This window comes from Sus scrofa, chromosome 14 (assembly GCF_000003025.6).
Source record: "Sus scrofa isolate TJ Tabasco breed Duroc chromosome 14, Sscrofa11.1, whole genome shotgun sequence".
Lineage (NCBI taxonomy): Eukaryota > Metazoa > Chordata > Mammalia > Artiodactyla > Suidae > Sus > Sus scrofa.
Window position 1 is genome coordinate 130,413,927 of NC_010456.5, and position 13,135 is coordinate 130,427,061.

Here is a 13,135-nt window from a genome sequence, read left to right on the forward strand (position 1 = left end):
AAACCGTTGATTGAGAAGCAGACATGCTTTCGGAACATGGTCTGTGTGTAAGCTACGAATCCCTGGTTTCCACTTTTATTCAGCTGCTTTGGATCCAGAGAACCGATTAAGGGTTTCAGACTTGAAGAGATTTGGGCTTTATCTAGGAAGGTAGTAAGAGCCTTTGTGTAGTGATTTTGTCCTAAAAACCTAAGACATGAGGTTGGCCTCTTGTAAATACTCTTTTGTGACTCCCTACCGAGCCGTGGCTAGCGCATTATGAAAGAATGAAGATTCATGGTGCTTGGCTTTAGGAAAACGGTGGCCTCGTGATGGCAGCTGGTGCATTCAAGGCCCGCTGGCAACGGGGCTTCAGCCCCGTCCTATCCAACTGGCACAGAAAGGAACTCAGATCACTAGAGGGAGAATATTAATGCTCTCTGGGCTGATGTGGAAGCAGAACAAGGGAATTTATGTTTGGTAATGTTTAGGACCATACTTAGGGGGGACAGACCAAAATTGCATCATGGTAGATAGACTCCTGCAGCCAAAACCAAATGTGCATCAGTTGGTACAGCTCATGGATGTGGCCCAACTAGCTGTTCAGCTGTGCCATCATCTGCTCAGTCTGTATCCCTAGAATCGGCCGGGAGCAGAGTGTGTCTTTCCTTGGATCTTCCGATGGGCTCCGAGTCAGGCTCTTTTCACCTGAGTTCCCCTTTAGGAGGCCGTCTGTCACTGTCTACACCAGCGATCTCAGTGGGGGTGACTGAACTCCCCAGGGGACATTTAGCAATGTCTGGAAACAGCTTTTGAGTCTTCCCCGTTGGGGGTGGCCGTGGGGGTGGTTGCTCTTGGCATCTGGTGTGTAGGATCCAGGAACGCTGTCAAACATCATCCAGCATCCAAGACAGCACTTCCCTTACAATGGAGACTTATCCAGCCCCAAGTGTCTACTGATGAGGTTGAGAAACCTTGACCTAATCACACCTCAGCTCCATCTTTCTTTCCCTTATTCCAGGTGAAGACGCAGCAGTCTTCAATGAGTGGACAATTTTACTCATTCAATACTCCTTTAGTATTAAAGGAATAATCAAAGAGGCCGTCTAGGTTTCCCGCTTGGAGGAGGGCTGGACGGTGCGGCTGCTGGGTATGTGGGTGTTTGAGGCAGGCTGCCTGGCTGAGAGAAATAAGATGTTGCTTTTCTTTGGGGCACTGGGTTGCCCAGTGACCGTGGGCAGGGGCCATCCATCATGATGAGAATTGACGTGAAGCCCCAAAGGCAGCAGCAAAACCTGAACCCCTCTCAGTATAGACTTTCGTTAACAGCATTAATATTATGAGATTTTTATGACCGCATTTCAATTTTGACTTAAGCAATTGTGCCTAATGTGGAAAGCTATCCAGTTACTCAATTACATAGTCAGAGCCAGTAAACAACCCCTCATCTCAAAGGCCTTGCTCTGTTCATTATTGTGATGTTTTTCTGTTATCGACACCCTTCTGGCTCTTCCTGCCTTCTCAACTCCACTCCAAACACATGGGTCTATTGTTTTATTAAGTGAGGAAAATGGAGGGCACAGGCTGTGGATGAGAGTGACATTGAAACACACAGTAGGACTTCAGAAATGAAACCACTGGATGGATGATTAATCTCTGTGCAGCTGAGATTCTCCATGTCTTTGTGACACGCTGGCTTCCTGGTCAACTGGAAGCTGGTGCACTCATGGGTGATGCCGACTGCAAAGCCAGGGCTTCACAAAGGGCTTACCTTTGTGATTAACTGTGTGTTTTCAGCATTAAAGCTCACAGGATTCCCATACTGGAGAACATCGAGAAAAATGCACAGAAAGAATGGGGCACCCCACTGCACCCTCTTTTGCCTCGACTCATAGTCTTGTATGTTGATGGTTTCCAGGCAGTGGACAAGTATAGTGCAAGTGACAGGAGTGTGTTGTTTCTTCCACTTATGCCTTATTCCCTCTTTGCTTAGTTCCCAGGGAAGATGCCTGTTGGCTGTTCCCAAGTCTCTGACAACCTGGCTTCATTTTACTCCAGGGAATCTCCCTTCTGCTTTCTGTGATGCTCTGGTTTCCCCTATTGGCTCTATGTTCAAAGTATTTCCCGAGTCCAACTTCCTCTCCCCACTCTCGTCCAAACCACCATCACCTGTTGCCTGGATTATGGCTGAAGCCTCTCGCTCCTGCCTCCTTCGCCCCTCACACTGCAGCCAGAATGAGCCTTTCAAGCCCTGACCCACGCGAAGCCTCTCCTCTGCCAAAAGCCTCCAGTGGGTGGTGACTGACTCCCTCTTGCTGTCAGCATCAAAGCCCAGTCCTGCACTGGCTGCAAGATCTGGTCCCTCGTTTCCTGCCTCTCTGCTAGTATTCTCTACTTCCCTCCTTGCTCATGGCCCTGCCTTCCCACCCCAGGGCCTGGGCATGGCCTTTCCTGTGCCTGGGATAGCTCTTCTCTCAGATGTGTGTGTGGCTGGTTCCCCGCATCCCTCCTACTCTTAGCTCAAGCGGGTGAAGGCATCTTGTGGGGACCACTCTGCTGAAATCACAGACCATCCCCCACTCCCTGTGTCTTTCACTTTGCTCATTGACCACCATCTGATGAATGAAGTCATTTACCATTTATTGACTATTGTCCATTCTTACCTGCTACAACAGGCATCTACATGCTTTCTGTGTAAAGGGCCAGGTCATAAATATCTCAGGGAGTTCCTGCTATGGCCCAGTGGGTTAAGAACCTGACTGTAGCTGTTGTTACAGCTGTGGCATAGGTGGCAGCTGCAGCTTGGATTTGATCCCTGGCCCAGGAACTTCCATATGCCACAGGTGAGGTCATGATAGATAGATAGATAGATAATCTCAGCTCTTATGTGGGCCATACAGTCTCTCTTGTAATAATTGACTTGGCTTGGAGTGAAAGCAGCTATAGACAACGCGTAAAGAATGCTTCACACCATGTGCGGAGCTCTGCACTAAAATATAATCTCCCCGGGGGCAGGCATTTGTCTCTTTCTTTGGCATGACTCATAGCAGGTATTTGGGTTAATTTCCTAGGGCTGCTGTAACTAAGTGCCACAAACCAAGTGGCTTAGAAGAATAGACATGGTCTCGTGGTTCTGGAGGCCAGGAGCCCAAAGTCCAGGGGTCTGTGGGGCCACCCCTCCCGCTGACACCTTCCAAGAGAAAGGCCCTCCCTTGCGTCTTCTGGCTTCCTGAGCCCCAGGTGTTCCTTGACTCGTGGCCGCATGTTCCAATCTCTGCCTGCACCTGCGCGTTGGATTTTCCCTGTGTTTCTTTGCATTACCTGCCCTCTGTTGTGTCTGTGTGTCCGAATTTCCTCCCCGGTCACATTACGGATCTCCTTTAACTTGATTATCTCTGTAGAGACTCTGCATGCACATAAGGTCACAGTCTGAAGTACAGCAGGTTGGGACTTCACCACGTTCTGGGGAGGGGACACAACTCCTAATGCTTAACGATGCTCGCTCAGTATGTGGCAGGTGAATGAAGAGTTGATTTTGACTCAGTCGTATTCCTTTCTTACTAGCTATCATTTTTTCTGTACACTGGTTTTACTAAAATGGCTCTTTTTCTTTTTTTTCTTACAGGGCCGGCACCCACAGCATATGGAGGTTCCCAGGCTAGGGGTCTAATCAGAGCTATAGCTGCTGGCCTACACCACAGCCACAGCCATACCAGAACCGAGCTGCGTCTGCGACCTACACCACAGCTCACGGCAACACCGGATCCTTAACCCCTTTCTTCTACCATTGGAGCCCATAAGTCTTGAGGCCAGGGATGGAACCCGCAACCTCATGGTTCCTGGTCGGATTTGTTTCCACTGCACCATGACAGGAACTCCAAAATTGCTCTTTTTCTATGCAAGTGTGTTCCTTTGCAAAATAAACCAAAAAGTTAGGACTTTAAACATTGATTCATTATATCTCTGCACTTGTGTGCCCATGCCTTCTCTGATGGAGGCACAGAATTGTGGTGGACAGACATGGTGCTGCCCTTCCAGTGCCCCAGGAAGATTGGGCATCCTCTGTACTATAGAAGTTCTTTTCTAGAAACTCAGAGTTGCAAAAACATGAAGCTTCATTAATAGTAGAATCAAAAGGAATTCCCGAGGCAGCTCAGCAGGTTACAAACCCTACTGGTGTCCATGAGGATGCAGGTTCGATCTCTGGCCTCACTCAGTGGGTTAAAGATCCAGTGTTGCCATGAGCTGTGGTGTAGGTCACAGACGCAGCTCGGATCTGGTATGGCTGTGGCTGTGGTGTAGGCCAGCAGCTATAGCTCTGATTAGACCCCTAGCCTGGGAACCTCCATATGGTGTGGGTGCGGCCCTAAAAGTTTTTTTTGAAAGTAGTAGAATAAAAAGAAGAGAAATAGTTACGTGGGGTTGTTGAGTTTTCCAGAGCTGGTATTTACCCTTGGAGTCTTAGGTCATGGAGCCCAAGGCATACAAAGTCCCAAGCCAAACCAGCTAAGTGATGTTGGTTGTTTCCATGGCAATGGGAGGGCTGTCTTCTTCCCAGGGTCTTGGCAACACATCTTCAGAAGCCTTTCTGCTGGTTTGTGCCAGAGCAGGGGAGCAAGGCTGCTACGGACTGGTACCTCAGGGGGCTAGACTCCACGAGATCCTTTTTGTCCCTTGACCTCATGAAAAGGGGTGGGGTCAAGCCCATTTTACAGGTGATGATTCTAATCCAGATAGCCTGATTCAAAGTCTCGCCCTTTCTTCTACCATTGGAGCCCATAAGTCTTGATTGGAACTGCCCTTTAAATAACTTTGTCGATGTATAATTCATAATTTATAATTCATAAAACATACAATTCAATGCTTTTTATTATATTCAGAGTTGTGCAACCATCACCACTATCTAATTCCAGAAAATTTTCATATCCCCCATCCATCTCAGCCCCTGGCAACCACAAATCTGCTTTCTTGCTCTACAGAATTCCCTCTTCTGGACGTTGCATAAACAGGGCAGGACACAATTTGTGGCCTTTTGTGGCTGGTGTGTTTATTCTTTAGTGCATCCTGTGAATATTGTTTGGTGCATCTCAGCTCACCAAACATTTACTGAAGAATAACTGCTGAGCTCTGGGGAAACGGAGATGAATGAGGCAGGTCAAGGAAGAGTCAACACCGAGAGGCAGGTGTGTGCTGAGAGGTGCACAGACGGGAGCCTAGACTGCCAGTGGGGCCCCGGCCCAGGCTGAGGGCTCAGCAGGGTCCTCAGGGGACATGGAAAACCTACTTCTCCAGCCACTCCAGAAGCCTGGTCACCTTCTGTGCTAGAGAATTACAAAGACACCAGCCCTTGAAGAGAAGGTGAACCTTAAACTTGCCACGTCCCTGCCTCCCTCTGCCTAGAAGACTGCGCTGCCCTCCTGCCCGCACTTCCCGCTCCTCCTGGTTCCCACCGGCACCTCCTGGCTCTGGGTCTTGTCCTCAGTGAAACTTCCATGGTCTAGACAAGCCAGGCCACTCCCCTGGCTGCTGTCACCCGCCTTCTCCTGTGTGGTGCATGTCTCAGCTGCAGCTCATGGACAAGGCTGCCATTCTTCACTGTCCATCTTGCCCTGAAGATTAGGAACGGGTCTGTTTGGATCAGCCTTGTGCCCTAAGACCAGACATCACCCCTGACCCCTGATCCCCATGCAGGATTCATGGTGGATGAATGGCCTCAATGCTGAATGAAGAGACCGGGTGTTGTGTACTCCGGGGACCCCGGGATCCACATATTCCCCCTTTGACACCCCCACCCCCTATCCCATGGTACCATATGTAGGGTGAAGTCAGTCCCAAGTAGTTTTTCCCCTAATTGAAACCTACCTGCCCCCCGCCTGCCTTTCTGCCAGCACACACCCTACAGGGTGCGGTTTCATCAAAATCACAGTCGTTCACTTAGGGGACTTGACGACTCTCTCATAAAACAAGTCACTTTTAAAATCGTGTTCACCACCTTTGCAATAAATGAAGCCCCGAATGCCTTTGTGAGAAGGCGGCTTCGCTAGACCTTTCACTGCCCTGGTTACTTCCGGTAACTCCTGTGGCACCTGTTTTATTCATTCCATTAGATGGGGAGACAGCCTTGGCAGCCGTCACCATTCTCTAGCTTTTTCTGCCTTGTCAGTAAGCCCGGGGCACATATACTTGGAATGACCTAATGTCTTTTCATCAATGATGCACCTAATAAAATGCCTTGTTACAGAAAATAGAAAGCCAGATGGCATTATTTGTAGGTTTGTGCTATGTGGCCTCTTCAATAGTCAGTGGCTCAAACACAGGTGTCCTGGATCACTTCAGATGTTAATAAAAATAATGCCCCATGGGGCTCTTTTCTGAAGTTATTGGAAAACCAAAACAATAGTGTGACTCAAAGACCCGGAACTGGAAAAATACCCTGGTGAATTTCACAGGCTGCTGGCCACAGGCGATGCAAAGAGCCTCTCAGTTTGAGGAGCTTGATTGAATCCCATTAATTATGCCTCGGAACCCCACTCAGCAAGTCATAGTAGGTATTCCTTTCCAATTTCTTGGGTGACAGATGTTTTTTAAGTTCACTGAAAGTTTATTTAAAATGCTCTGAGGGGAGTTCCTGTCATGGCTTGGTAGGTTATGAACTGGACTAGCATCCATGAGGATGTGGGTTCGATCACTGGCCTTGCTCAGTGGGTTAAGGATCTGGCATTGCTGTGAGTTGGGATGTAGGTTGCAGATGCGGCTTGGATCCCCCGTTGCTGTGGCTCTGGCATAGGCTGGCAGCTGCAGCTCCCATTCAACCCCTAACCTGGGAGCTTCCATATGCTCTAGCTGCAGCCTTAAAAAAATAAAAAATAAATAAAAAAAATAAACTACTGTGAAAGTTTGGCCATGCTCAGGAGATGAGAACTCTAGACTGCTGAATTGCAGTTGTAGGGTGGAGAAGGCCTAGAAAGCTCTTAACAGTGATGGACACATTTTTTTTTTAGACACTGAATTTTAAGGACATATTTTGTGACATGCTCTGGGTTATACTGTTCAGAAGCAGGTCTCCTTAAATCTTGGTCACAATTCAGTGATGCGGATCTTGAGATTTCTGTTTGCGAGACAGGGAAACTGAGCCTCTGAGGTACAGGGACTTGCCCTGGTAGGGGCTACAGTGTCTTTGTTGGGGATTCCTCAGCCTTCATATAGCATTTCAGGTCTAGGGTGAGGGTAGAGGGTGCCTGTTCTGGGAGCGAGGATGAGTCTCCGGGTTTCACTGCCGTCTCTCAGGTGGTCCCTTTGTAGCTACTCACCAGGGCTGATTGGCCATGAATATAGTTTCCTTGCCTTTCTGCCAGATGGTGGCTATGCAGCGTCACCGTGTTTGAGCTTCTACGGGGAGGAAGTAGCCACAGTGATTCAGCCTTTCTCTTTGACCAGTTAGAATGACTTTTGTTTCTTAGCAATGTTTTATCCCCGTCGAAGTTATGACCTACTTTCTGAAAATGCCTTGGTAGAATTTCCAAATGATCAGAAGGCTGGTCTCAGTAGGCTGACCCTGGGGACTAAATTCCTGGAACACTTACATGCGAAGGCGTCTTAGCTGCCATGCAGCTATTCCTGAGAAGGGAGCCCAGACCCAGAGAGGGGAACGGGGCCTGCACAGGCTGCAGCAAGACAGCACCCAGAATCTAACCTTCAATTACTCTACGCATATCTATTCATCCACCTCCCTCCACCAACCAGTACTGTTCCAGGTGAGCAAAGTGCTGTTCCAGGCGCTGAGGAATCAACGGCCAATGAGAGAGACACAGCTCCTGCCCTGGGGGAGTTTAGAATCCAATGGTAAATAGTACAGAATTTCACGGATCGGCATTCTTTGACGTTCTCGTCCCGGGGACAATGAAAGCACTGGGGGGATTTGGTCTAATCTGGAGGGTGGGTGAGGCATCTTTGCACAAGGATGGTGCGTTGAGCTCCAGAGGATGAGTAGAAATTGAATAGCTGAGGAGATGAAGGAAAGGGATTCCCAGGATTGGGGCAGCGTTTGCAGGGAGGGAGAAAAGGGAGGGAGAACGAGATGCATTGGGGAAACAGAAGGAAGATGGTGGCTGCAGTAGAGTGAGGGCACGGGGATGGCCAGGAGGTCAGAGGGACCAGGTGCGTAGCTTTGAAGGCCATGGGACTTAATCAGGTCCCTAAGAACGGTGGGATGGAGTGTAATCGAGAGGATGACCTCATCTGTTCGCCCTTGAAAAACCACCACGAGTGACTGTGTCCACCCTCCAGCCACCAGAGCAGTGTCTGTGCACGTGATTCATATGCAGCGGACCTTCAAGCCGCCCTCACAGAAATGCCTGTGTTCCTTACCTGTTTTGCTGCTGTTTTATAAGTAAAATTACATGCGCTCCACGACTATCCTTATTTAAAAGAGCTGAAAGCTATTTATGATAGAACTTTTAAACATTTTACTCTTGGTCTAGTAAAAATGCTGAAGGTAGAAATAATTCTTCAAAAGATAATAACATACCACAATCATCCCTTTCCTCAAAAATAGTCCAAATTATCCTAGATGGATCCAGGATGCCTGTAGCAAAAGACCTGGTAAGGGGGTGCAGATATCTAAGACTTGAACAGTTTGTTTTCTTGGAAGGTATATTTCCTGGACAGCCACCCCAATTCCCTCGCAGGAGACCCAGGAGAGTCAGCCTGTGACTTAAACTGAGGTCAGTCCACAGGGCGTTGCCTAATGGGAAGTGTCTGGAAACTCCACCATCCCGGGCACTGAATGGTTAAGCAAGGCCATTACCGCTCACCTGAGCTCAGGTGCTCTACCTTTCTGTCAGCCTGCTGTGTTCTGAAAGCTGGGACATCGCAAAGCCTGGAATGAACCTGCCAGGGTTCAAGCACAGCCAAAGAGCAGTGCAGGTCAGAGTCAGGTCCAGTGCCATCATTAACGAGGGATGGGGCTGTGGAGAGCCCCACTGGCCTCTCTGAGCCTGAATGTCTTCTGTAAAGTGGGGCTGGTGCTCCCTGCCCGTAGCAGGTGTGGGCGATTCAACAAGATAACGAAGGGGAAAGTGGAAGCCCCCCCAAATGGAGAATGACTGTGCAGCCTGGCAGCGACCTCCCCAAGCGTTCAAGGTTCTCTTGTCAAGGGGAGGTTTTCCATTGCCTTAGAATCCTTTTTGGCAAGAATAACCCATAGCAACACTGTTTAAAGGGCATGCATACACTTGCGTGCATGCACACATACGTGGACACACACACACACACACACACACACACACACAATGAGGAAGGGGCCACCCCACGGTGGAAGGGTCTGTTTTGCCTGCAGAGACCCTTTCCTGCCTTGTCTGCCACCTTCCCTCCCTCCAACTTGATGAAAATCTGCAGCTTCAAGGAGAGATGGAGCCCCTCCCACCAGGACTGTCAGGATTGGCCATCCCGGTGTATTATAAAATGATTTCTTCACTTTGTGACTCAGAAGTTTCATTTCATCCCTGGGAAACCACTTCCTGGGAGGCAGGGACCTGCATGCTGGCTGGGTGACTGTGGCGCCCCAGCAGGACTCCAGTGAGATCTTGCTAAAGAAAAGGAATAGCATTGAGAACTTTGTCTAGATACTCATGTCGCAACAGAAGAAAGGGTGGGGGAAAAAACTGTAATTGCAATGTATACATCTAAGGATAACCTGACCCCCTTGCTGTACAGTGGGAAAATAAAAAAAAAAAAAAAAAAAAAAGAAAGTAAAGGCATAAATAAATGGAGAAATGCCATTTAAAAAAAAAAAAAAAGAAAAAAAAGAAAAGGAAATTGCACCCCCTGGGGGTGTTTAGAACCCTTAGAGGTGGCCGAGCTCTTCTTCCAGAGTTTAGAATTGCTTTTCGAAACTCAAGAATGCAAATCTGAGTTTGTGCCACGCCCAGGTGCAAAGTACATAGAAGAATCAAGAACACACTTAGAAGGTATGTTTAAGTTCTCAAAATGCTACGAGCTCACGGAGGTTGCCAGGATTTCTACCTCCAGTGTGATTTCTCTTGCCTTTAGTCTTCCAGGGGGTCCGAGAAGCAAAGCCATCCTTGGAGCCGGTAGGAAGAGGGCTTTCTGGAAAACCTAACGGGCGCATTTGAATGAATCATAATGCAAGTCTCCCGGTTTTGCTCTTCCCTCCTAGATTCTTTTGTGGGCGGAGTCATTGGCCTCATTTTTGCCTACATTTGCTACAGACAGCACTACCCCCCTCTGGCCAACACAGCTTGTCACAAACCCTACGTCAGTCTCCGGGTCCCCACGTCGCTGAAGAAAGATGAGAGCCCCACAGCCGACAGCGCGCCCAGCCTGCCCCTGGAGGGCATCACAGAGGGCCCCGTATGACCCGAGCCTCGGAGGATGGACGCTGAGCCCAGGGCACGCTCTTCCACCCCGACCCCATACCGCAATAGAAGGGGTTTTCTCTAGTGTGTTTCTCATCAGTTACTCCTCAAAGTTATCCTTCTGTTTCCATTTTGCCGATGGTGTTCCTGCTACTTTAAACGTCTACTTTCAACTCTCCCGAACGTGCAAAGGAAGGACCCAGGAACATGATCCAGGAGACGCGTGTGGAAAGAGGCTGCAAGGGTGGGCGGATGCAGCTTGGGCGGTTCCTCTATCTGAAATGTTTGCTGTCACAGCCCCCGTCCTATGTTTTCATGGGTGTAAAACATAATAAAACCTCCCACTTGGAAGATGTGGTGTTGGCTGTTCCCTGCACAAGTCACTTGGGGATGTAGTGAGTTTCACATCCAAAGCCAGGGTGGGGAGCCAGCCCAGCACCTCCTCCGGCTACAGTCATTCTAGGTGCTGAGCTTGGGGGGGCAAAGGCTGAGACCCTTACTGAACTGTGAAGAGCCCTATCTTTGATGTCTCAAGACTGTCACTTTCCAGCAGTTCAGGTGACAGACTGCCCTTGGAAAGACTTGAGTGGCTGTAGAGGGGGTCGCCAGAGTAGCTCTGCCCTGAGCATGCCAGCTAGACCCATCTGGATGTCTGATCAGCCACCTTCTGTGGTAGGTTCAGCCCGGGAGCACATGTACCGCCTTGCAAAGATCTTGTTGAATGAGCCCCAGGCTAGCCCTCTGTCTCTGGCTGTGGTCCCTCCTAAGTTGTGTCCACACCAGAGTGACAGCTTGGTGTGGAGTGACCGTCCTGTTGCTGGAGCGAGAGAGGGGAAGTCTTGAATTGACGTCCTTCCAAAGTCAGATGTTTTTCAATTGTGGCAGCTACACTCACAAGCAACTTTGGGAAGTTCCTTTGTGGTGCAGCGGGTGAAGAATCTGGCCTTGCCGCAGCTGTGATGTGGGTTAGATCCCTGGCCTGGGAACTTCCACATGCTGCAGAGGCGGCCAAAAATAAACAAGCAAACGAACAAGCAGACAAGCAACTTTGAAAACACACGTGAGATACTTCAAAAACTAAATTGTAGTAATTCATAAGACATAATTTTAAACCCAGAGCAAAAATTCATATAACATTTAAAAACTTAATACTCTGATTTAACTAAAAATGCCATAATTTTCAAAATAAAGTCAAAAATAAAAATGCCGGAAAAGAATCCCTTGTTACCTACTGTTGAAAACAAAGAAACCCAGATACTTCTCTGACTCCAGTTTTGCCCATACTCTGCATAGCACGCAGGACAAAAGTGAGAGAATTAATGATGACTTCAAATTCTGGACCATGAAATGTGAATTTAATACACACACTTATGTTTAAAGCTAAGTGGAAGGACTCTGAAAAGTAACAAAGAACAGAGCATTGTTAATGCCGATGATTATTAAATTGAAAGTCCTGAGACAGGCCATGTAAAGGCTTTCATTAAATTGTAATTAAAATTACAGAAGATGTAATAACATGACGTGCGTGGCAGGATCCTTAGGAGACATAATTAACAGTATGAGTCAGTTCACAAAAGGCAGGTGTTTTATGGATCCATATATTTTCATTTCATGCTCTATTAAGATGAAGGAAATGCAGCATTGCGCTGCATTACTGAAACGGCCCTGGAGGAAGGCAGTTGTTCCCCAGCCTGGCCTTTTTTGGATGTGAGGGTTACTCATTCAGTCTCTGGCAAAGCAAGTTGTCCAGGGTGCAGATAGATCCTAGCTTGAAACCTGTGGTGTGTGAGACTCTTTCTCCCTCAAGGGGTGAACCTGCTCGGAGTTTGTCTCCACTGGCTAGAACTCCTGTGCGGCCAGCCCAGAAATGAAGGGGCTTGCAAAGGAGAGCCCCCAGCATCTCCAGGTGCTCAGGCTACCTGCACAGTGTGGGGGGTGGGAAGGTGGTTTCCTTGTTCATCTGATCTGATTCCTGCTGCCTAGCTGCTGCCCAGACCTCCTGAGTTAGACTCTGGGGAACTGGGGAAGGAGGACCAGGAATCTGTAGTAAAAACTCACATGTGATTCCCAGGCTGGGGACCCTGCCCCTGCCTCCTTTATCCCTGAGGGACAAGGACGAAGAGGAAGGCGACTCTTCTCTGGGGCTGTTCTTAGGGTTTCCTCCGCCCAGGCAGGGAAGGGTCTCAGAAATGATGATATTGTCTTATTCGGGGTTGATATTTCGGGCAGCGCTGGGCGCTGTGTGCTGTGGGGCTGCTACTGACTCCTCTGCTGAAGCCCCAGTCCTGGGCTCTCTCTGGACGATGTCTTTTCCCTGCTGCCCTTCGCCCAGTGCATCAGCAGCTGCTCTTGGCTCTACCTTCAAAATGCCCACCTGCCCCCAGCCCCACGCTCTTGCCCCCCACCCCAGCCTGAGATGTTACCCGCTCTCCCCTGAACTGCTGTGATGCTTCCTCCCTGAATCACCGCGACCCCCCCTGTGCCCACCCATGACCCACTCAGGAGTCAGAGTATCTGTGTGTGCATGTGTGCGTGTGCGTGTGTGCGTGCACATGTGTGTGTCTCTCCAGACCCAGTGGGAGGCCAGGTAAGAATCACAGGACTGCAGATGAATGAAACATAGTCCATATTCAACTCATGACTCACATGGTTTATTGCACCCAATTAGCTCACAACACAGGTGAGTGAAAGTAGGGAAAATAGAAAATGGGGGTAACGAGCGCCCCCAGAAGCACAGGAAGGAGGATCTTGGAGTCGGGTCCTCCAGCAGAAGAGCCCTC

The 13,135-nt window shown here is 49.0% G+C and overlaps 1 protein-coding gene across 1 annotated transcript in view; it reads left to right on the forward strand.

Moving 5' to 3' along the window:
• Window positions 1-10,706, forward strand: part of PLPP4 (phospholipid phosphatase 4) — a 147,416-nt gene extending 136,710 nt beyond the window's left edge. Inside the window, exon 7 of the mRNA XM_001924179.5 lies at window positions 10,157-10,706. Coding sequence (XP_001924214.1) covers window positions 10,157-10,356 — 200 coding nt within the window. The 3' untranslated portion in view covers window positions 10,357-10,706. The remainder of the gene's footprint in view (window positions 1-10,156) is intronic.